Source organism: Hipposideros armiger, unplaced genomic scaffold (assembly GCF_001890085.2).
Source record: "Hipposideros armiger isolate ML-2016 unplaced genomic scaffold, ASM189008v1 scaffold_13, whole genome shotgun sequence".
NCBI classification, from domain to species: Eukaryota; Metazoa; Chordata; class Mammalia; order Chiroptera; family Hipposideridae; genus Hipposideros; species Hipposideros armiger.
Window position 1 is genome coordinate 6,788,489 of NW_017731363.1, and position 25,915 is coordinate 6,814,403.

Below are 25,915 nucleotides of genomic sequence, written 5' to 3' on the forward strand. Positions count from 1 at the left end.
AGGGGAACAGCGTTAGATAATCGGGGAAGGGGAACAGACAAGTTGCTGTCCTTTGGTTCTTCAGTCTAGTTGTGGAGGACGTCGCTTCACTGGTCCATGTTGGTATTATCATTGCGCTCTTCCCGGGTGAGGCAGATCAGTCGCCGGCCATTGGACGGCTGCTCACGGTAGCTCACGGCAGCCCACTGCAGCCCCACTGCAGCCTACTCCATCGCCGGCGACTCATGGCAGCCCAGCTCCAGGTCAAGCTGTTGTTCATCATCTTAGCTGTAGAGGGCGCAGCGTCACTGGCCCTCATGTGGGATCTGAATGGGGCCCTGCTGCTCAGAGCTGGCGTCCCAAGCCAACTCTTAACCAACGCAACACTCGGCTGGTCCTTTACTTATTTTAATGCCATTATTATATCTTTGTTAGGAATCAATTCAAACTCATTTTAATGAATAGTTACAGTATAAACAGTGAGTCAATGAATATTTAATATTTATTGATGCATTGATTTATTTAATGTCTGTATTTCTAGTAAATTGCCAGAAAGAAACTTACAGGAACTTCCCTCAGATTGCAGCCTATTTCTACAGGGTTAACTATATAAATTAATGATAATGATTTCCATTTTTCACATTTACTAATCAAGTGGTTATAACTTAAGGAACATTGCCTTGCTCTAGACCAATGGGGATATTGGAGACTTTTTAATCTTATGTTTTATTAAGATATTACTTACAATTTCTAAATTATTAAAGAGGGACATCTATTCAGCATTATATCTTTTATTTAAGACTTTCATTAAAGTTACATTATTTTAAGATTAATGCACATACTCAACCTTGAAGATATTTTCTTTTTCTCTTTTTTAAGAGTTCTATCAGCCTATAATTATTCCATATGTACACACACACACACACACACACACACACACACATATATATATATATTTAAACCATTCTTAGCCATCTATCCTGTATCATGCTGGCATCCCCAATCTCAGAAAGAACTGGACAAACTTACTAGTCATTTGAATTCTACTAAAGTTGATATTTGCAATAACTGCTGGAATAACTGTTATACCTTAGTACATATAAACAATATTTGCTTCAATTTAATCTCTTTGTTAGATACCCACTGAAGGTTTTGAAAACCATAAATCAACTTGTGTTTATTGAGCATCTGCTATATGTATTATACGAGATGAAATCATATCATGTAAAAAATGTGAGACATGAAATTGCAAAACTAACTTTAAATTTACAGAGCATTGTAGGGGAGGAAAAATTAATTTTCCCTCTACCCTTCTAGGTTCTTGGCTGAGACCCCTCTCAGTTATGGGAGTCAGTTAATGGGAGGTGACCAGACAAAGCTCAGTAAACAAGGGTCAGGCTGTTATGCAGAGTTAAGTCCTGCCTCTCCATTGATAAGAGTTTCTAGAGATTTACTCATCCTGCTCTTCCTGGTTCACAGAGGGAGACACCTTACAAATGGAGATTTCCCTTCATAAAAGTACATGTCTCTTACAAAAGGGTAACTTTTGCTCAGTTTTAGAGCTTTCCCTATGTCTGCTATTTCTTGAAAATAATCAGCCTACAATAATCCTTATGCCAAAAAGGCATATTTTGGGGTGGCAAATTCTGCTGCCCTTCAACACTTTTTAGTTTGTTTACATATCCATGCTCTCATTTGGTCTAAATCATGATTCCTGTTCTTAAATCTTACAGGTCTTGTTGGGAAAACGAAATAAACATAAATGGCAGTTAAACACACACCTATATTCTGATTATTAGCCTAACAAGAACTTAGAGAAGGGACTGAAAGTGTGGGTTTAAGTGTTTGGGATTCATGTACATGAGTTAGGATCTGAGTTGGCCATGTAGGATTTCTCTGTTGCCAGAGACAAACCTTTGAAGGAAACTACAGCTGACAATGGGGTAATCTGACTCCTTCTCAAAGCAATACAGGGTACCTCAGAGATACTGTGGGGTTGGTTCCAGGCCACTGGTATATAAAGCGAATATCACAACAAAGCAAGTCACACACATTTTTTAATTTCCCAGTGCATGTTATGTTTATACTGCATACTATTAAGTGTGCAGTCACATTATGCCTAAAAAAACAATACCTTAATTAAAAAATACTTTATTGCTAAAAAATGTTAATCATCACCTGAGCCTTCAGTAAGTCACAATCTTTTTGCTGGTGGAGGGTTTTGTGATAATGTTGATGAAAACGCAATAATTGCGTGGCACATTAAAGTGAAGTGCAATAAAATGAGGCATATCTGTATTGGCATATGTCCTTTCAAATGCATTAATTGAACCATCTTGACCAATTTATGAAAAACATAAAGCTTCTGTGTCCATGTGATGGGAGAAAGGATAAGGAGACGTCAAAAGAGGAACAGGTGAGACAATTTATAATTTACTAAGACGGGAGAATCTCATTAGAAAAAACCTTTGATGGAAGGAAAACAGGTGCATGCATATGTATGTGTGACTCACCAGTGTCTGGTGTTTGATGTAAAACACTATGGGTAAAATCCTGGGGTGCAAAAAATGAAAAGGAGCACCCACTTTTTTTTTTTTTTTTAAGATTTTTTATTGGGGAATTAGGGGGATGGGAACAGTGCTAGGGAATCGGGGGAAGGGGAACAGACAAGTTGCTGTCGTTTTGTTCTTCAATCTAGTTGTGGAGGACGTTGCTTCACTGGCCCAAGTTGGCACCATCAGTGCACTCTTCCCGGGTGAGGCAGATCAGTCGCCGGCTTCTGGACGCCGCTCACTGCGGCTGCTGGCCGCTCACGCTGGCTGCTGGCTACATACGGTAGCCCATGGCAACCAATTGCCACAGGGGCTGCAGCCTACGCCGTCGCTGGCGACTCCTGGCAGCCCAGCTCCAGGTTGAGCTGTTGTTCAGCATCTTAGCTGTGGAGGGCAGTGTCACTGGCCCTCATATGTGGGATCCGAACCGGGGCCCTCTGGCATTCCAAGCCAGTTCTTAACCATTGCGCCACTCAGCCGGCCAGGAGCACCCACTTTTAAATAACGCTGGTAGAGGAAAAGAACCAACAACTTCCCATACCAATCAAATGAACTATATTTTCACAGTGTAGATTCATAAAATCTGAAATAAATAGATACTTAACAAAATGCTGCTTTTCCTAGAGGGCCATTATCCTGAATGTAGCAGAGTCTTATCATAATAACACGAGTTAATTTTAATATGTTACATTTTTATTTTTGACTCTAAATAAATATTTTCTATGGAAAACTTCACCCTATGACTTTAAGTGATTTCTATTAATGTTATATGTTGCCTGGTTGGGGCATTACATCAAAGTTTGATGAAGAAATACTATTTCTCTTTTTTAAAAAATTTAAAATTGTAGCAGGCTTTTGCTGCCTCAGGGGACATGACTTGACTGAAGGCGATGTTATTATGTGATGCTGTAGAGTAGTCTAAAGATAAAAGTCAGAAGTGTTCAGTGATTTATCTTCATAGTTCCAGCATGCTAAAAATAATTATTTCTCCTATTTGCATTAACATGCCAACCAATGACATTAATCACCTTCAAAGATTTTCCTTGTTCTTGGAGTCTGCTGGGGTAGTTTTTAAAAAAAATCCACATATAAGTGGACCCCTGGTCCCCCCCAGTTCAAACCTGTGTTGTATTTAAAAATTCATGTATATGTGGACCCATGCAGTTTAAACGTGTGTTGCTCAAGGGTCAACTGTATTCTCTGGATCCCATTCCCCTTTGACGTCTCAGGGACCATTCATGTCTTTTTTCTCTCCCACGTTTTCAACGTCTTCCTCCTCACTGGATTCTTTCCGTCAGTCTGTTTTTTCCATATTTTAAAAATATTCTATTTTCTTAGAGCAGTTTTAGATTTACAACAAAATTGAGAGGAACGTAGAGACGTTTCTTATATTCCCTGTGACCCCACACATGCAGTCTTCACCATTATCAGCATCACCCACCAGACTGGTACATTTGTTTACCAAAGGTGAATCTACATCATTACATCATAATCACCTGGAGTCCATAGCTTACCTTAGGGTTCACTCTTGGCGTTGTACACTCTATGGGTTTGGAAAGTATAATGACATGAATCCATCATTATAATCTCATACGAGTACTTTCGCTGCCTTAAACATCCTCTGAACTCTGCCTACTTCCACCCCTGGGAAGCACTGATCTTTTTATTGTCTCCATAGTTGGAATCATACAGTATGTAGCCTTTTCAGATTGGTTTTTTTCACTTAGTAATATGCACTTAAGGTTCCTCCATGTCTTCTCATGGCTTGATAGTGCATTTCTTTTTAGTGCTGAATAGTATTCCCTTGTCTAGATGTACCACAGTTTGTTTATCCAATCACTTACTGAAGGACAGCTTGGTTGTTTCCAAGTTTTGGCAGGTATGAATAAAGTTGTTGTAAACATCCATATGCAGGTTTTTTCTGTGGACAGTTTTCAACTCATTTAGGGGAATACCAAGGAGGGTGATTGCTGGATCATATGGTAAGAGTATGTTTAATTTTGTAAGAAATCGTCAAACTGTCTTCCAAAGTGGATGTGCCATTTGTACTCTCCTGACTGAGAGTTCCTGTTGCTTTACGTCCTCATCAGCTTTTGGCGTCTTTGGCGTCATCAGTGTCCTGGATTTTGGCCATTCTATCAGGTGTGAAGTGGTGTCTCGTTGTTTTAATTTGCATTTCCTGATGACATACGATGTGGAGCATCTTTTCGCAGGCTTATTTCCCATCTGTATGTCTTCTTTGGCGAGGTGTCTTTAGCCCATTTTTAAATCAGGTTGCTTGTTTTCTTATTGCGTTTCCATGGATATTGAAACAGTCAGCTCTCTCACAAGGTCAGCAACTGTAACAGCAGCAGCAGCAGCAAACATGCACACAACCCAAACCCCAAACCCTCAGAACCCTCTCTTAACCCTGTATCCATTTCTATTCTGTCTTCGTTTTCTCTCCAGACTTGCTGTCTCCATTTCGCATGCACTCTGCATCTCACTGATGTCTGGCCTCTGTCCCCAGCCCTTCCTCTTCCAACATTCCCAACCTTAGAAAATGGCAGCAGCATCCACTTAGTTGCATGCACCGGAAGCCTGGCAATTAAGCTGACGCTCCCCGCCTCCCTCCCCTCCCCACATACAAATGGATAACCTGGGTCCATTGACTTGGCCACTGAATCTCTCACAAATCGATCCACCCACTTCCTTATATCCTGATTGCCCTTCTCTAGTTTGGGAAGATATTGTTTCTCGTTTTATGTGAAGGTGATGGGCTGGCTGGTGTGTGCTGCTGCATAAGGAGGCCATAAACACTTACGGGTGCTGATGACTGCGCAGGCAAACGACCTAGTCCCTCGAGATTTCCTTGTCGTTTCAGCACCCTCCTTGTATGGGTTTTCTGTTTGGCATGTTCGCTTCTGCAGCTCTCTGTTGGTTCCTTTCTTCTTCCCTAGCATCTTCCTCTGATTTGTGAGGGACACCTCTGTTGTTCCTAGGAGTTCTGAGCTCATCATGACTGTCATTTAGCTCTGTGGTGGGGTCCTGGCTCGGACCCTCCCTCGCTGTAAGAACTGGAACAGATCATGGACTCCCTTGACTTTTATTTCCTTATGTATCAATCAAGTGGCTCCCGCTAGAACAGTGGGTGTCTGCCCTGTCTGTACGTTAGAATCACCTGGGAGTGTTTAAAGCGCCCCATGCCCAGGCTGCCCAAAGATCAATGCCATCTGCATCGCGATGCCCAAGCCTCAGGATGGTTTAAGGCTCCCCCAAAGATCCCAGTGTACAGACAAGGTTGAGAACCACTGACTTAATAATTTTAAACAGTCTTTGCTCTTCTTTCATTTCATGTTTTTATCAAGCTCCAATCCCAAATTGAGATTTCCCTTCTTTAATGTTTTTACTAAATTGAGAAGAAATAGCTGTGAAGTTCCCCTCCCCCCACCTTTTCCATCTGCTGTTTGTTCTTATTTACATATGATGGAACCCAGCCCACTGATTTACAGCTCTGGTTCCCTTACAACTGTTATTGAACTGAAAACATAGCTTAAAACTTATTAAACAGAAAAAAATTATTTTGAGCTTTGTGCCGACAATTCATTATAGAACCAAGAAAACATCTAAACTTTTTTCCTTCTAGAATTAATGCTAAAAATGGATTTACAACCCCATACTTGCAAATGAAAATTTTAATTCTGGTGCCAAACCTACTATTTATTCTTTCCTGAGTGTCCCATTAAGAAAACCGAAGCATCTCTGTAGGCGAATGGAATTTCGAGAGGTTTGTACCAGTAAACAGTCAGGGCCTCACCAAACTGTTCCGTGTGGGCCTCTGAAGTTAAGTGTTAGAATCCCTCTCCCCTCAGTCATCTCTGCTGATACACAAACAAATGCTGGGAGAAAAGCCAGGGCAAAGCCATCATCAGTGTCAGTGCGGTCTCACTGTTGAAACCCTCAGGCACAGGTCTTTCAGAAGATAGCCTTTCTATAGCAGTCCCTGTTAGACCTACCGTTTTAGATTTGAAATAACATAAAACTTTTCTGACCTGCAAGGGAGAAGAGGGGAAACCAGGAAGATGACAACAAACAGCCAAGCATTTGGTTTATCCAGTAGCAACGCACTAAAGCTGGAAAGAACTGGGGTCCTGACATAACTCTGGTTTATATTTGGGGAGCATCCTTTGGGGTGCTAGCTCTCCCTGCCTGTTGCTTTGTTAACAGTATCTCTTTCAACTGTTCACTCACTGTCTTCTGCAATACCTGTCTGAAATACAGAGCTCATGCCTTTGCTTGCTTCTTTCAAACCTTTATTAAACTATTGAAATTAGTTGCTACCTTGATAAGGATGGGATGATAATTGTTCTCCTGGGAGAAATAGTTATTTCTAGCGGTGGTGGTTGTGGTGGTGAGGTGGGGGCAGCATTTTCCTGGGAAAAGAAATGTTGCCAGAGCATGGAGTGAAGCTGAAAGGAGCCCCTTTTCCACCATGTTGCACATTGAACTATTTCTTGTGGCCCAGAAAACCTTGTCTGAAGTTTCTTGGTTTTTGAACTGTCCCTTTGGGTATTTTTTTTTGTAGATGGAGGAATTGATTGAGGGTGTTCGTTGGGCCTTTATTGACATGCTGGAGAAAGAAAATGAGTGGATGGATGCAGGGACTAAAAGGAAAGCCAAAGAAAAGGTAAGGATTCCTTTTGATGAAAAAACCCCTCACGAAACCCCGACTTTTGGTTTAACGGAATTTCATGGTGGACATTGTGTAGTTTATTTTTCTACTGACTAAGCTGTTGACTCTGAATGACCCCAGAGTTAGGTGTCTGTTTTTGGATGAATACATAGATTTCATCACCAGCAGGTAAGAGAAAATAAGATCTGACTGTTTCTTTTGCGAACTGCATTTTCAAACACCTTGTAATCCAGCCTTTCGTTCTCTCCTAATTGCCATCTGGAAGAGCCACATGGCTTGCTGCCCAGCAAATTTTGCCATAAACCCTCATTGGCTGTGGCAGAATGCAGAGCAGTGGGGATCCTTGGGGAGCAGTTGGCAGAAGAGCCCTCAAAGCGCAAAAAAGAGAAACCCATATTGGTCGTGTGTCCTGCTCTGTGCATGATGTGTGCAAATGTCTCCAGGCAAATCCTTTCCTGTGACCAGGCAGATTTACTTTCTAACCCTTCGTTTTGCACAAGTGATCCAAATAGCATGCTTAGAAACTAGAGACCAGTGGTAGATCATTGTGTAGGAAAACAAAATTATTTCCTAATACAGCTGGACGCCTGTTAGGTCTTGCAAAATTTTCTAGTACTATGCAACAAGCTAAGGAAATAAGTGAGGGAAGTGTTAGCAGCCATGCTGTTGAAAAATAAAGAATGGGACCCATTTTGAATTGTATGTATCCTGGTGGGGCTGGAGCTCAAGTGTGTAGGGAATAGCTTCTACATTCTTCATCGATGCTGCTCTGTAGCTTGGAGACTCTGAAACTAGGAGCATCTCTTCTTTTTTTTTTAAGATTTTTATTGGGGAATTGGGGGGATGGGAACAGCGCTGGGGAATTGGGGGAAGAGGAACAGACAAGCTGCTGTCGTTTTTGTTCTTCAGTCTAGCTGTGGAAGACATTGCTTCACTGGCCCAAGTTGGCACCATCATTGCGCTCTTCCCGGGTGAGGCCGATCAGTCACCGGCTTCTGGACGGCCACTCACTGCGGCTGCTGGCCGCTCACGCTGGCTGCTGGCTACACACGGTAGCCCATGGCAACCCATTGCCACAGGGGCTGCAGCCTACGCCATCGCCGGCAACTCACGGCAGCCCAGCTCCAAGTCGAGCTGCCGTTCAGCATGCCAGCTGCAGAGGGCAGTGTCACTGGCCCTCATATGTGGGATCCGAACCGGGGCCCTCTGGCGTCCCAAACCAGCTCTTAACCATCGCGCCACTCGGCCGGCCCAGGAGCATCTCTTCTTTAGAAATGTATTTTTGAAACTTTCCTGAGAGTAGCAATCATGTGGGATGCCTGGTCGCTCTATAGCTTTCTGGGCCCCTCCCCAACAAGGTCTGATTTAGTGGATCGAGGGTGCAGCCTGAACAGTTGTGATAACCAGTCTCCCTGGTGATTCTTATCGCTAGGCAGGCCTGGGGAATACTGCTCAGAGTCATATTGAGTCAGGCCGAGCACAGGTATGTTTGCCTTATGGTCAATAAACAAAGAGGGAGAGGATTTTGGGGATACATGTCATTATACATTTGTCCAAACCCATTGAATATAGAACACCAAGAGTGAATACTCATGTAACCTATGGACTCTGGGTGATGATGATGTGTCATCACAGATGTAGGTTCATCTGTTGTAAGAAGTGTCCCACTCTGGCGAAGGGATGTTGTCAGTCGGGGAGGCTGTGCACGTGTTGGGGCAGAGGGTGTATGGGAGATAGCTGAACTTTCTGTTCAATTCTGCTGTGAACCCGAGACTGCTCTCAAAAAAAAAAAGTTCTATTAAAAAAAAAAAAGGTGACATTCTGGGAATGCTGAGCCTTGTTGAAATGAGAACGTACAGCGGCTTAGCAAGGATATTTTCTAGAGCTTTAATACTCCTGAGATGGATAAACATTGCCATAGATATTTTTGTCAATAGACATGTAAAGGCTGTTCAGTGTTTACCGTGAAGAAAGAACTTGGGCGGCAGGGGGGTGGGGGGTGTTGGAGGAAGACAAAGGGTAAGTGTCAATTTTTTCCACCTTCAGAATCTGTCAGAGCTGTCTGAACTTATGTAAGGTGCAAGTTGATGAAGGCAGGAGCATGCGGGCTGTGATGAGAAGCTCTCCAGATGGTAGATGAAACTTTCGGCACCAACATGTTGTTGTTTTTTGAAGGCCTCATTTGTTTGCCAGGCGAACTTCTGATATCTGGAACAGAATGTGTGTTGCACTGGGAAGTGAGAGCTCAGCGCACTGGGGGCTCTTGATCCTAGCCTGACCCCTCGTGGCCGAAGGGCTATTGGTGTGGAGGATGCGGTGGTGACGGGGGTGTGCCTGTTACTGTTATGAATGGATGAATACCAGGGGAGTGTTCTGGCACTGCAGTGAGTTCTTTGGGAAGTATGGCTGCTGATTGCTTCAGGGAAGTCTTTGGAGTTGCATAAGGGAGTGGGTGTCTTCCAATTGGGCCTTCGAGGCAAGCGGCCCATGGGTGGGTCCTCGAAGGAGGATTCTTCTCAGTCCTTCTAATATTAGACATACTCCTCTTTGCCCCTGAGTTGCTCTACAGTATTCCATTTTATTTTCATGAGAGCTGTCAGTTTTTCTTCTAAAAGTACAGCAAGTCCTCACTTAACATTGTCAATAGGTTCTGCGACTTGAAGCGAAACAACGTATAATGAAACCAGTTTTACCGTAGGCTAATTTATATAAACAAGAGTTAAGTTCCTAGGGCATCTCATCAACATTATAATGAAACAGCATTGAATGAAATGGTGTGATTTGAGGACCTGCTGTACTCTTGGAACACTCGGTTTCTTTGAGGTAAATTCAACCTGCCAGGAGTGCAAATATCAAAGGCATTTGTCCTACTAGATCTCATCAGGCTCCCTGAGTATATGCTGTGTTTCACAGTTCAGAGCAGTTCCTTTAATGAAAGGCAAGAAAGAGGGAGTGTTGTCCAAGAATCTCCAGCAGTTCTCTAAGGCATGTCGGGCCCTGTACCCTAGAAGATGATTTTCTTTTTCTAAATTCAATCAATGTGCAGTTCTGAAAATGACCTCTGGGTGGAGCTCGCAGTACTCACAAAGGCACACAGGGCGCTGAAGGCTTTTATGCAGCTTTCTGCTCTGGGGTTGTTTTTGAAAAATTATCATTTTTTTCTTGCCCTTTTTCTCTGCTGTCCTCGATTTGATTGCCTTTTAATAGTCAACAAGAAAGGAGCGGCTCTGCCTAATAATTCCTTGAATCTCAGAAGGAAATCTCTGATGATCTTAGGGCTTTGTCTTTCTGACATTGAGGGGCCCCTGCAGTAAGACACGATTTGCCTCCATTGGAAGTGGAGGTGAATAATTTGCCTGCTCTTCCTGGTATGACTTGGCACTGTTCTTTGGGCATGTGTTGCATGCAGTATATCACTCAGGCGGAAGATTTCTCATCAATAATAGTGCCCACACGGGCCAATGCTGAGTCACTTGGCAACCCATTGGGAAAGCTGGAAAAATGTTCTGATTTGTGAGGGGGAGAAACTTTTCTCTCCCGTACAGCTCAGCTCTGGACTGCAACTAATTAAAGCCCCTCCTAAGGGGTGTTGACCTCAGTATTCCCTAATGACTGTCCCCTGAATGGGGAAGGTCCATCCAGAGACCTGCAGTGGGCTGAGGCCTAACACCTTGGCTTTTGTGGCAGCGACCTCGGCCTCAGATGGAAGCGTGGGGAGGCGGCTGTGTTGTGCTCTTTGCTAGGGGTGATCGCTGTAAAGGATAAACGACAATGCCTCTGCTTCCATGAAGGGTAACTTTGTTGTCTCTGTCCCCCTGCCTTTCCCCTCTCGTTTCTTAAGAGGTCACCAGTGGTTTTGTGTTGTGAAACTGACCATGTAAATTTCAAGCGGAAAGTTAGTGTGTTGAAATAAGCACCAATTTTTATTTAGGCTTCTGTGTTCCCTGCAAGCATATGCTTTTACTCTAAAACAAGCAGCAAAGGACGGGAGGCCTGTTATTGTTCTGGCTATCACAGATGTTGAATGAATATAAGGTAAGGCAGATTATTTTGGGGGTGTCTTCTGGAAGACCTGCCTTTTCTAGAACAGCGCAGAAGGATATCAAGGCCACTATGTAATGATGCCGAGGCCTATCAGGAAGGGACAGAGCACTGCCTTTGGCTGTCCTGACAGCGGGAGCAGGGCTTGTGCTGGCCGGCTCTGTGTCACATCAGGAGGAGCAGCTTCCTGAACTCGCTTGGTCTCCAGCTGGATGTGATGCTGGAGCCAACAGCTGGATTCCTTCTGAAACATTTGTTTGTGCTCTTTGCCCCTGGGACCTAGTTTTGCCAGGCCACCCCCAGAGAAAAAGACCCAGATGGAACTCCGAAGGTGGCAGCATCCTGAGGATGCTGTGAGTGGCCTTAACCTTGGCCACAGCAGATGTAGAGAGTTCCGGGGAAGTCTGCTACATGGTCCCACCTCCACTGGCCTGTGACTGCTGAACACGGGCTCTGGGTGACGGGGGAAGAAGTTTTCTACAGAGGGTCCTAACAGAAGGGTAGCTCACCTCTTTGGCTTTGTCTCTGTTGGGGAGGAATCTTTCCTTCTACCCTTCTAGGTTCTTGACTGGGCCTCGTGTCACGAACAAAAGATAGGTTAATAAGAGAAAACCAAGCACAAGTTTATTAACCTGTATATCTCATACATAAGCTAGAGAAACTCAGAAATGAGTAACTCAAAGAGGTAGCTTAGAACTCCGGCTTCTATGGCATCTTTGATAAAGAACGATATATTTTGAAAGAAATGATAAGACCAATGAAAGCGGTTTTAGACTTCCAAGGGCCGCAGACTGTGGGAAGATAGATATATGGGAAACTAATGGTAGGTACAGGCTAGTTAGTGAAGTTTGTTGTGTAGGTTCCTCTGGTGCTGTCTCCATGCTGCCAGAGTCTAAAGTTATCTCTGGTGATTCACTTTTGTCCTTCCTGGTAGAGAGGGTAGTAGGGACAACTTAGAAAATTTACATCCTGCTTTTAGGTAAATTGGAGGAGGATGGGGAGCTTTTTCTTTTTCTTTCTTTTCTTTTCTTTTCCTTCCTTCCTTCCTTCCTTCCTTCCTTCCTTCCTTCCTTCCTTCCTTCCTTCCTTCCTTCCTTCTCTTGCATCTGCTGCTTCTCAGTTGCCTTTAGCTCAAAATAACGTTTTTATTTCAGAGCCAAATTTTGGGGTGACATTCTGGTTTCCTTCGTCTTGAAGCTCTGCCCAGCCCTAAGTATTAGATTCCCCGCCCCCTTACTCAGTCTGTATCAACCATGTCGGTGCCCTGCCCATATCCCAAGCCCAGTGCTTTTCAAGGTGTGCGTCCAGAGAAGCAGCAGCAGCCTCATCTGGAAACTTGTTAGAGATGCAGATTCTTGGGCCTCTCCCCAGACCTGCTGAGGGCTGGGATCTGGGTTTTAACAAGCCCTCTGTGTGATTCCAATGCTGCTCAGGCATAAGGCCCACTGCCCTTGCCGTTACCCTTTCGCTAAAAATTCATCTGACCTCCAGCTGCTGGCACCTGCACTTTGCCCAAGAGCCTCCTCCTTTTCCAGCTGGAGTCTGCTTTGCCACTCACAAAGGACCTGAAGGTCTGGGGAATGAGTACACCCAATATCTGATGGGGGTTGTCGTGTATCTGTCCAGCCCCCCCCCTTGAGTGTATTCTACACAGGCTCCTGGAATATCCCTAGTGGGGTAGCTGCAGCTGCTCACACTGACATCTGGCTCGACAAGATACCCTTTGTCGACTGCCTGCGTTTCTCTGCACACTTCCCCCCATTCCCCTACCGGTTTGGGTGTTGCTTTCACCTCCCAAATGAACTGCTAGCACTTGAATCCTTGTCTTGGGGTGGACTCCTGGGGGCTCCCCAACTAGGACATAGCCTCTGGGGCATGCACTTTTTGTGTCGTTCCTCTCCTTGAGGTGATGACACATTTGACTGCATCCAGATACCAGCAGCACTCCAGCAAATTCAGTTCTGCAAACATTTCCAGAACTGACAACATAGCAGGAGCTCCACATTCAGAGATGATCAGCTGCAGTCCGTTTTGTGTAGGGGCTGTCACACTCCCAGGAGAGCACAGCACTGATGTGGATGCCAGGCAGATGGGGAGAAGTGTTAGTTAATGTGATGGAGGCACAAAGTGGTCCTGGGAGTCTCGGGGAGGCAGCTGCTAAGGAGCCCAACACACTGTGGGGGCGCCTGAGTCAGGCAGGGCCCACTCTGCCGCCCTCCAACCCTTTCATCGCTGCCTGTGTCCCTGTGGCCTGTAGGCAAGGCTCTTCCTTGCCTCCCTAATGCCAACAGCTCTGCATCCGGCTGTTACTTTCCCTTAGTACCGTCACTCCTGCTGCTTCGCACCTACTCCTTTGAAATTGTTTTGTAGAAGAAAAGGAAAGGCTGTCACACTGTCTCCTGCCCTTTCCTGTTACAGATTCAAGCCTGTTTGCATAGCTGCGTATGCACGCAGTCACCCTGTCCCTGCATCCACTCCACTGCTCACCCAGGGACACCCAGGGATGACAAAAAAACTGCATGGAAACCAGTTTTCAGGATTTCTCCCCCCGCCCTCTGGATCCCTGGCTCACACGTGCCACTGTCTTGAGCTTGTTGGCACCCTCTGGCTCCGTCTCGCTGGTTCCATGTCTCTCTCTCTGAAGCGCACATACAGGCCAACTTCATGGCCTTCATACCTGTATATGCTCTCCGTCTCTGGCCTCAACGGGAAGTACAGTATAGAGATTAAGTGTATAGACTCTGGAGAAAGACTACGGAGGTGCACAGCCAACATCTACCCCTTATTAGCTGCATGACCCTTTGGAAATTACTTAACTTCTCTGACCCTCAGTTTTCTCAACTGTAAAATGGGGACATTAGTACATAACTCAGAGATGTGTTATGAGGAGTGACTATGCCTAAAGTACTTAGAAGAGCGCCTGGAACAGGAGAAAGACTCTCCAGGTGTGTTCAGTTGTTTCTTCCAAACTGCTGTCCTGTGGGCTAGGAGAGAGATGGGAAGGAAGGCTCCACGTGTGTCCGGGTCATTGTGTTTCCTCTGGATTAGGGCAGTAGGTGACCTAAGACCATGGTCTCGGAGGTCCATCTCATCCCTTAGATACTCTGATGCTCCACGTCAGAACACTGTCCTCCGCACCACGTTCCCCCGTCCCACCCCACCCCTGCAGGGCGGTTAATAGTGAGCAGCCCCTGCCAGCCAGGAGGGTGATGGGAAGGGGTACATTTATCTTCTTTGTGGATTTTGGATTTTCTGGTTTTTGACAAATTCAGCATTATATTTGTGATATTTATTTTAAACACAAAAGCAAGTGTTTGGTATAAACAAGAGTTTGATGCATGTATTTATTGAAGGCATATTATACCTCATGCCTTATTGGAGTGAATTTACTTTAATCACGTTGCAGTGTTCTAGAGCCTTGTGGAAATACTGCTTCGGGTGATGCTATATAGGCCATTGGTTCTCACACTTGAAGTGCATTAGCACCCCTGGAAGTCTTGTTAAAGCACAGGTTGCCAGGCACAACGGCCCCCCCCCTCCAGAGTTTCTGAGTCAGTAGCTCTGAGGTGGGTCCCAGGAATTTACATTTCTGACAAGCTCTCTGTGATGCTGTTGGTCTGACGCAACACTTTGAGAACTCTAGGTGATTACAGGTGAAAATTCCCCTAAGCCAAGGCTGTGTTACTAGAACTTGCTAATGTTTATTCAGTGATGACTTTGTCTTACCGCTTACAGGAATCCCTTTCCACCAGTTCTCACAGGGAGTGCCCCAAGTGAGTGCTGGGACACTCAGAGCCCAGCTAAGCCACCTGCTCCATTGTTGCTCCATCTGCCAAAAAGCCTTCTTGATACAGACCCAATGGCTGCTTCTTGGTCAATTTCACCCTTTGATTCCACGTCTGTCCCCAGGAACCATGCAGAATATGTCTTCTACATAAAATCCTTTCCAATATTTGAAGATGTTTAAATGTCTTCCTATTTCAGGTGAAACATCTGTAAGTGTTTCTCATTAAATTAAAAAAACATTATATGCTAGGCTGGATGTTCTAAGTGCTTTATAAATATTAACTACCTCAAAGCCATAATATTTATATGAGGTGGCTCAAATTACTCTGTTTACAGATGAGGAAACATGCACAGAGAGGGCAAGCAAGCTTGCCGGAGGTCACACAGCTAGTAGGTGGAAGAGCTGGGATTCCATCCCTGGCAGTCTGGTCTTTGCTTTTATTCACAATGCCAGTGGGTCTCAAAGGGTGGGCCTCAGACCAGCAGCATTGGCATCAGCTAGGAACTAGTTAGAAATGTAGATTCTTGGCCCCACCCCAGATCTATAGGCTCAGAAACTCTGGGAGGGGATCCAGGAATCTGCATTTGAAAAAGCCTCAGGGCAATTCTGATGCAGCCAAAGTGTGGGAACCACTGCTCTGCCGCTGTGATTCTCATGCCTTGTCCTGTTGGCTGCTCTTCAGGTTTCAACATCTTTTTTTAAAGTTCAAGTTCAAAGCTGAACACAACACTCTAGATATAGTCCAACTCACACAGCACAGTGGGAAGATTCTTACTGCCCTTGTTTTGCATACAAATTATATGAAGTAATCCGAAGTTTACATTATGGCTATCTTTTTCCTTCAGCTCTGTCACTGTTGGCTTATAACGAATTTACAGTCAGTTAATTTCTAGGTCTTTTTTTTTTTAATCCCACAGGAACTGTTAAGTCCTGTTGCTCCAGCCCAAACTTGGCATTTTAAAAAAAACCCCTCATCTCAGAACGTCACTGATTCTTATTAAAATCTATTTAGCTTTGGTTCATGGCTCTGGCTTTTCAACACACACACACACACACACACAATTTTTTCTGGATATTCTCTTTTTTATTTTTGTCATAAAAATCTATGCTTATTAAATACAACCTGGAAAGTAAAGTAGAAAAGTAGAAAAAAAAGTGTTGCTAGCTAGTTTCATCATCCAAACATAACCACTGCTTACATTTTAATGCATGGACTTTCCCCCCGTACATAGGTTTGAACAATGCTATATATATGAATTTGATGCCTTTTTTTCTGTTAACATTTATATTATAAACATTTCTCCTATTATTACATAGTCTTTATAAAAGAATTTTCACTGTTGCATATTTCAGTGATTTTACAGGAGATTACTTAAACAGTTCTCCATAGCTGGGGGGTATTTAGGTTGTGCTATTACTGATAATACTATGATAAATATTTTGTGTATAAAGCTTTCCCTCCAAATTCAGGACTAATTCCTTAGAATGGCTTCTCAAAAGACCGTTAAAAATCTCAAGTCTTTCATTCAGTGTGTCAACTATTGTCCCCATCTCTATCTCATTCATAATTTGGTAAATCTGCTTATTGATTTGATTGTGTTTCTCAGTTACTAATGAGCATGCTCACAAGATGGAACTGGAACCAGCCATTTGCTCATCCTTTGGAGACTCCTTTCAGATTCATCTATTGAGCAGATTCATGGAGAACCTCCTCTCTGGCAGGTCTTTTTATTAGGTGCTAATCAGTTCACTTAACAAATGGACTTTTAGTACAGTTATCCTACTTTGAATAACTCCATGGAACTGTCATCCAATCTCCATTTTGCCTGCAAGGAGATCATGAGATATTTTGCAATGCCTTGATATAACCCAGTTACGCTGTATTGTAGGGCTATTCCTTGATTTACCAATCTATTGTTCTATTAAAAAAGTGAAAACCTGATGAAACTGAACAAAGCCTCACCGGGGTCCCATTCTTTCAAAGGTCCTGTGTTATCCTCAGTGTAGCTCACCTCATTCCATGGGGGTACAGCCAGCTTGTCAGACTCCCCAACTAGAAATCTCAATCTTCCCACCTAGCCAACTAGAAGCACTTGAGTCCCCTTGAGTCTTTATTCCAAACAACTTTCAAATCTTTCTTATTTCTGTTTCATAGATCTTTTCTCTCCTAGCTTCTTATCCCATTTTTCTTTTTTTAAAATTGGGGTGAAATTCACATAACATAAAATTAACCATTTTAAAGTGTACAGTTCAGTGGTATTAGGTACATTCACAATGTTGTGCAACTACCACCTCTATCTAGTTCCAAATCATTTTCATTAACCCAAAAGTTTTCAAAAGGAAGCTTCATATCCATTTAAGCAGCCATTCCTCATTCTGTCCTTCCCCCAACCCCAGACAACCACCAGTCTGCTTTCTGTCTCTATGAATTCCCCTATTTTGGACATTTCATATAAATGGACTCATATAATACGTGGCCTTTGGTGCTTGGCTTCTTTCACTCTGCATAATGTTTTCTGGGTTCATCCATGTTGTATAATAACACCATATCCTCTTGTCCTTTTTAATCCATTTCCCCATTTATAGTATTAGAAAGAGACTAACAAACCCGTTTTAGTCTTTGTGGTAGTGAGGTCCTTTCTGTCTTTTCTGAGCTTTGGAAATAGCATCATAGTGTTTATTCATAATTGAAAAACTACCCCCAAAATATACATTACTGAATTGAAGTGACCCCTATAACAGGAAGAATGGTGGCTGGCCAGTTCATTCTTGTGTGTTCAGAATCTGACATGGCTTGCCACTCCCTTCTTTGGCTACTGGACAGACCTTATTAAGAATCAAGTCATGGCTCCACCAAACACATAGGCAAGGTGCACATTTCTGGGGGCCTCAGTTTGCTCACCCATGAAATGAGAATAAGTCCACTACGGTTTCCACACTAACTGGGAGGCTTAAACAACTAACGCATGTACAGTGACTAGCAAAGAGGAAATGCTCAGTATTAGTAAGACGGTATGTTCATTTCTTTCCAAGCCTCCTCTTATTTCCTCCTCACCAAATAATGGAATGTTCCATTACAGTCTCCTAAAATTGGGAAAGAAAAGCCGATGATGCCAGTTACATTGTTTCCTTTGCGCTGGAAGTACAAGATGGACTTTTATTAATTTTGACTCTGTTCACTATTTTAAAACATTTTATTGTGGAAATTTAAAACTGTGCACAACAGTGTACATAACAAACCCTCAGGCTCTCATCCCCCAGCTTCACCAGTGAGCAGTATTGGCCGTTCTGTTTTCATCTACTGCTTACTCCACCTGTTTTTATGCTTAAGAATTCCACAGCTAGGGCCGGCCGAGTGGCGCGATGGTTAAGAACTCGCTTGGGATGCCAGAGGGCCCCGGTTCGGATCCCACATATGAGGGCCAGTGACACTGCCCTCCACAGCTAAGATGCTGAACAACAGCTCGACCTGGAGCTGGGCTGCTGTGAGTCGCCGGCGACGGCATGGGCTGCAGTCCCTGTGGCAGTGGATTGCCATGGGCTACCGTGTGTGGCCAGCAGCCAGCGTGAGCGGCCAGCAGCCGCAGTGAGCGGCCGTCCAGAAGCCGGCGACTGATCTGCCTCGCCAGAGAAGAGCACAATGATGGTGCCAACTTGGGCCAGTGAAGCAACGTCCTCCACAACTAGATTGAAGAACAAAACGACAGCATCTTGTCTGTTCCCCTTTCCCCAATTCCCCAGCACTGTTCCCATCCCCCCAATTCCCCAATAAAAAAAAAATCTTAAAAAAAAAAAAGAATTCCACAGCTAATTCCAGATATCATTGTACTAAATACGTTTCATTATGTATCAATAACAAGGATTTTTAAAAAATTAACTACAGTACCGTTACCATACCCAACAATATTAACAATACCTCATTAATTAGTATCCTGTCTGTAATTTTCTGTAACTATCTCAAAAATGTTTGTTTCTTTTTTTTAATGGTTGGTTCAAATCAGTATCCAAGCAAGGTGTACATAGTGCAGTTAATAGGTCCATCTTTTAAGGCTTTACAGATTTTAAGAGGCCCTCCTCCTCTTTTATCCATGAAATTTATTTGTTGAAGAGATTGTGTCGTTTGGTAGAGTTTTCAGCAATCTTGATTGGGCTGATTATATCCTAGTGTTGTCTTTTAACATGTTCTTTTGTCCCTTACATTTCCTGTAAATTCGTAGTTGAATCTAGAGGTTTGAATTGATTCAGGTTCAATTTCCTGTTGGCAAAAAGGCTTCCTGGGCAGTGCTCTGTGCTTCCTGTCGCAGCCCACCAAGAGGCACGTGATGCCAGGTTGTCCCACTGCCACTGAAAAGGTCTAGCAGTGGGTTCAGGTGTTGCCAGCCAGATCCTTCCATTTTAACTTCTCCATCCACCTTTCATCTCAAGCGCTGGTCCTCGTTCTTGACTGTGCCTTAGAATCACCCAGGGAGCTTAAAAAATCCAAATGCTCAGGCTCCACTCCAGACCGATGACATCAGATCCTCTGGGAGTGGGACCAGGTTTTGGCATTTTTTAAAGTTTCCCAGGAGATAAAAATGTCAGCCAGGGTTGAAAAGCTCTGTCTTAATTGTTTTCACAGTCATTGATAATATTGCATAGATATGTGAGTTCATTAGGGGTTGCAACTGGTGATTTTCAAATTCTGTCCTTATTTCTGTATTTATTACCTGGAATTTTTTTTTTTTTTACGAAAAAGGATTCTCTCTCATCAACCACTTGATTATGCTGACATATAATTTATACTGATATAAATTGCTGAAAAGGCAGCATATAAATGTCTGTATTTATTAGTTTTCACAGTGAGTTGGTGCCCTAGTATCTCCAAAGATGCTAAAGCAGTTTGTTTTTTTTAAAGATTTTATTGGGGAATTGGGGGAGGGGAACAGCGTTGGGGAATTGGGGAAGGGAAACAGACAAGTTGCTGTCGTTTTGTTCTTCAGTCTAGTTGTGGAGGAGGTCGCTTCACTGGCCCAAGTTGGCACCACCATTGCGCTCTTCCCAGGTGTGGCAGATAGGTCACTGGCCATTGGACGGCCACTCACGGTGGCTCACGGCAGCTCACACTGGCTTCCAGCTGCTCATGCTGGCTGCCGGCTATACACGGTAGCTTATGGCAGCCCACTGCAACAGGGGCTGTAGCCGGCGAGTCACGGCAGCCCAGCTCCAGGTCGAGCTGTTGTTCAGCATCTTAGCTGTAGAGGGCAGTGTCACTAGCCCTCATATGTGGGATCCGAACTGGGGCCCTCTGGCTTCCCAAGCCAATTCTCAACCATCGTGTCACTCGGCCAGCCCCAAAGCAGTTTTTTAAAGTATCATGATAAATTCAGGAGATTTTATGTACTTATTTGTTTAAATCCATTATAATCATTATTCTTTCATAGCTCAAATTGTCCCATATTGGCCAACTTGAGGCTCTTCCTCTAAGGAATTTTGACATGTCTCCATGTTGTTTTGACAGCATCTTTGCTACCTGGCATGACAGTATATCCTTTTTAATGTTTGACTTCTATTTAATCACACACTGCTTTGAACAATTTATATAAAAGAGTGCCTTAATTAGTTCTAACACCAATGAGCAGTATATTGTTTTTTATTATGGGCGAGGAGAGAGGCTCATTACCAATTTGAAATACAGAGTTCCAGTAATATGCAAATTTGTAGAAATATGGGTGAGATGTTGATGTGAATTATCATCTGTAAGGGGCGTGTCAGTGGGCATATGTGTAACATATACTCTATGGTTTCTGAAAATTTCTGCAGTGTTCCTTCTCAATATTGACTATAAATAAGTTTATAACTAGTGTATGACCATGCCATACATTTAAAAAAATAATGCTAATGCCAAGGAATATAACTAATTTGAACAATATGGAACAATGGAACTACGTTAAAAGATGAAATTTGGAGTTGTAAATATTTAAAAATTTTAACAATATCAGCAAGCAGTAATAGTTTAAACATGGCACTGTAAAAGTGTTTAGTTTTTCAGTATATAAATATTAGGGATTATTTGGGGTTGAGGGATTGGTTGGTTGTAGGACTTTGAAAGCAATTGGTAAATGCCATGATAGCCTCATAGCATTTCCAGGAGCCAAAAGCCGACAGCTGCTGCTTTTGAAAAATTACAGACAATATTTATTACTTTTATTCTTGGGATGAGTGGTGGAGGTTTAATGCCTGTTATTATTATTATTATTATTGTTATTATTTATTTTAAAAAAGATTTTATTGGGGAATTGGGGAAGGGAACAGTATTGGGGAATTGGGGAAGGGGAACATTGTGTTTTTCCAGGAACCATCAACTCAAAGTCTAGTTGTTGTCCTTCAATCTTAGTTGTGGAAGGCGCAAGCTCAGCTCCAAGTCCAGTTGCCACTTTCAGTCTAGTTGTGGGGTGGGGGCGTAGTTCACCATCCCATGCGGGAGTTGAACAGGCAACCTTGTTGCACACTGAGCCATCCGGCCGCCCGTCAGTAGCATATGGCTGCTCAGCTCAAGGTGCCATGTTCAATTTTAGTTGTGTGGGGGAGAGAGGGGCACAGCCCACCATCCCATGCGGGACTTGAACTGGCAACCTTGTTGTTAAGAGCATGCACTCTCACCAGCGCAGCGGCAGCTCAGCTCGGGCGCAGCTCACTGGCCCATGTGGGAATTGAACTGGCGACCCTGCTGCTCAGAGCTCGCACTCTAACCAATTGAGCCACTTGGCCAGCCCTATTATTATTTAAAAATTTTATTATTTAATAATTATTATTTAATATTTAATTTATTATTTATTTTTATTATTATTTAAAATATTACTATTAAATTTATTGGGGTGACATTGGTTAGTGAACTTATATAGGTTTCAAGGGTACAATTTTATAATACATCATCTGTATATTGCATTGTGTGATTACCACCAAGAGCCAGTTCTTCTTTCATCACCATGTTTGACCCCCTTCGCCCTCCCTCTTCTACCACCCCCTTTCCCTCTTTCCCTCTGGTAACCACTGAACTGTTTTCTATGTCTATCAGTTTTTGTTTGTTTTGTTCATTTGTTGCTTCCAGTTTCATATTCCAAATATGAGTGAAATCATATGGTAATCGACTTTTTCCGTCTGACTTATTTCACTTAGCATGATAATCTCAAGCTCCATCCATCCATGTTGTTGCAAATGGCACTATTTCATTTTTTCTGATGGCCGAGTAGTATTCCATTGTATACATGTACCACATCTTCTTTATCCAGTCATCTATCGAAGGACACTTTGGTTGTTTCCATGTCTTGACCACTGTAAATAAAGCTGCAATGAATGTAGGGCACATATATCTTTACAGATAAATGTTTTCAGATTTTTTTGGTTGATACCCAGAAGAGCGATTGCTGGATCATATGGAAATCCTATTCTTAATTCTTTGAGGAACCTCCATACTGCCTTCCATAGTGGCTGTACCAATTTGCCTTCCCACCAGCAGTGTATTTTTTTGTTCAAATCTAAATTGAGTATGTTATGAATTCATTTAAAAATAGATGTTTAGTTTGGTTTAATAAAAAGAATCACTTTTGATAAGTTGATTTTTATTTCATGAGAGAGAGTCCACTAGGAATGTTCAAGTTCTCTGTGTGTGTTTTGTGATGCTCCTCCTCCGCCCAAGATGAAACCGATAGCCATGATGCGCCTGCTTATCTGCTATCTCTGGGGTTTCCTCTGCTGCTGTCAGTGGCTCCCTTCTTATCTGGCTGCTGGTCCTGCTCAGTCAGTTGTACGGGAATGTCAGTTACATTAATAACCCGAGGGCTGGACAGACAGATAGTGGGAAATAGGTGAAGAGAGAGAAATTGTATTTAACCTGGTCTTCTGAGTGGTGTTTGTAGGCCCCAGTATAGCTGGGTAAAGGCAGGCGGAGGGAGTGACAGCAAATCCACTTCTGACAGAACATCACTTATGAACTGGAGAAACAGCCTGATACCAACAATAGAAAGAGTGAAAGAAACGGGAAAAAGGTAAAAGATTTGGGGTTGGAAAAGTCAGAGGAAGCAGTGTTAGGAATAAATGGAAGGACCAAGTATTCTGATAGAGGCACTGCCAATGTTACAAAATACATTTCAGTTTGATTTTAAATATTATCATTCTTGGTGTTTCAAATGAACAAAATTCCATTTTTGAAAAAAAGAATTTATGGAAGGATTGATTCCTTATTGAGAATTTTGGAGTTTTTGTGATGTTTGTTTTGGTTCTGGATCAATTGCCAGAGCGGGGAGAGCAGGTTTTAGCTTTCTTCACGCAGGTAGAATGACTCACCTAGTGCAGTGGTCTGTGTTTGGGTTACCTATTGCTTTGTCACAAACCACCCCAAAACTTGCTGGCTTAGAGCAATGGGTATTTTATTGTTTTTCTCAGGATTCTGTGGGTTGGCTGGGGCTCAGCTGGATGGCTCTTGTACTGGTCTAACCTGGAGTCTTTCATACAGTTGCATTCAGATGGCAGCTATGACTCCATGTCCAAGGCAGCTTCTTCACTCATGTGTCTGGCACCTCAGTCTCCTCATGTGGCTTCTTTCCCCAGCAGGGTAGCAGGGTGTTCTCACGGGGTGCTAAGACAGAGGAAGCAGAAGTTGCTAGCCTTCCTAAGATTGGGGCTCAGAAGCCCCAGAATGTATCTTGTGCCACATTATCTTGGTCAAAACCAAGGACAAGGCCAGTCTCACTTCAAGGACAGGAGAAAGACTGCAATGTCCTGATGTGAGGAGCTACTAGTATGAACACACACGGAAGAGAGGCGTTGTTAGAGGCCATCTTTGGAGCCTATCTACCTACAATCTGTTATCCTTTGCCTGTGTTCGGTTTTTGATCATTTACATTAGAGAATTTTGAACTGTCTTTACCCCCTCTCTTTAACACCTGACAACTGCATGTCATTAATTTTTTTCCCTCTTTTCCTATTCCGTTGGTTAGGTTGTTCCTAATTATTCACTGAATTTCTTTTCTTAGCTCAAGACCAGTATATACATTGACTCACAGAAGTATTTGAGTAAACCTAATTACTGTTGAACTCTGATGGGGAAAGGACTCAGCCTCAGGTTGCCAAGACCTTTTTGCATGAGGTCAGACAATTAAGTTTGCAAACTCATCCTAGCAAAAGTGCTACGTACCTCATTGCTGAATATTACTACAGTCACCTTCGAAGTACTCCCCTTGGGAAGCTATACACTGATGCCAGCACCTAGTCCACCCTTCAAAACAATTTTGAAACTCTTTTTCTGGAATGGCCATCAGAGATGTCATTGTATTATCCTTGATGTCCTGAATGTCATCAAAATGTCTTCCTTTCAACATTTCCTTTATTATAAAGAAAGAAGTCATTGGGGGCCAGATCAGGTGAGTAGGGAAGGTGTTCCTATACAGTTATTTATTTACTGGCTCAAAATCCCTCACAGGCAGAGCCATGTGAGCTGGTGCATTGTCGTGATGCAACAGCTATGAATTGTTGGCAAAAAGCTCAAGTTGTTTTCCTCTAACTTTTTCACACAGCCTTTTCAGCACTTCCAAATAGTAAACTTGGTTAACTGTTTGTGCAGTTGTTGGTACAAATTCATAATGAATAATCCCTTCAATATTAAAAAAGGTTAGCAACATTGTTGCAACAAGTTCGCGAACAATTGTCAGACCTCATATGTTTTGATCACACCATGTGTGTGCGTACATACACATGCATACACCGGGGGTGCCAAAAAAATGTATACAAGTGGACACTTGGGTCAGCGTTGCTTAAGCAGTAGTTCGCCGTAATCAGAAGTGTCTGGACACTGATGGTAACCACTTTGAGCACATTTTGTCATTGCAGAAGTCAAACATGACTTGTATTCATCTTTTGTTATCAGGATATATTGAGTATTATAATTTTAATAGTTTTTTCCTTTCTTAAAATGTGTATACATTTTTTGGCATCCTCTGTATATGTGTGTGTGTAATATATATATATATATATATATCACAGTTTCTTTTTTTAAAGATTTTATTGGGGAATTGGGGGAGGGGAACAGCATTGGGGAATCGGGGAAGGGGAACAGACAAGTTGCTGTCCTTTTGTTCTTCAGTCTAGTTGTGGAGGACGTCGCTTCACTGGCCCATGTTGGTATTATCATTGTGCTCTTCCCGGGTGAGGCAGTCGCTCACCGGCCATTGGACAGTGGCTGACGCCAGCTCACGAAAGCTCACGCCCGCTGCCAGGCAGCCCCACTGCAGCCTACGCCATCGCCGGCGACTCACGGCAGCCCAGCTCCAGGTTGAGCTTTTGTTCACCATCTTAGCTGTAGAGGGTGCAGCATCACTGGTCCTCATGTGGGATCCGAACCGGGGCCTTGGTGCTCAGAGCTGGCGTCTCAAGCCATCTCCTAACCAACGCGTCACTCGGCCAACCCATATATATCACAGTTTCTTTATCCACTCATCCAGCGATGGACACTTAGGTTGTTTCCATGCCTTGTCTGTTGTGAATAACAAGTCAGGCAAGTTTGAGAAGCAGAGCCCTGTTAGAGCAGTGCTGCTCAAACTTGAATGTACACGCTAGTCTCCCAGGGACCTTGTTAAAATGCACATTTTTAATAAGGTTGCAGTGGAGCCTGAGATTCTGCATTTCTAACAAGCTCCTAGGTGAGGCCAATGCCCCTGGACCTTGGATCACACTTTGAAAAGTGAGACCATAGAGCAGGAGTTGGCCAACTGTTCATGGAAAGGACCTGATAGTAAATACCCTGGGCTTTGCAAGCCATGTGGTCTTTGCCACAACTACTCAAATCTACTGTTGTGGCCTGAACACATCCATAGATGATATGTGAACACATGGGCATGGCACATGTCAATA

At 43.3% G+C, this 25,915-nt stretch overlaps 1 protein-coding gene across 2 annotated transcripts in view; it reads left to right on the top strand.

Moving 5' to 3' along the window:
- PHEX (phosphate regulating endopeptidase X-linked) overlaps positions 1 to 25,915 on the top strand; it is a 190,491-nt gene that overhangs the window by 83,511 nt on the left and 81,065 nt on the right. For both annotated transcript variants that reach the window (XM_019666156.1, XM_019666164.1), the window contains exon 12: positions 7,096 to 7,197. In XM_019666156.1, coding sequence (XP_019521701.1) covers positions 7,096 to 7,197 — 102 coding nt within the window. The remainder of the gene's footprint in view (positions 1 to 7,095; positions 7,198 to 25,915) is intronic.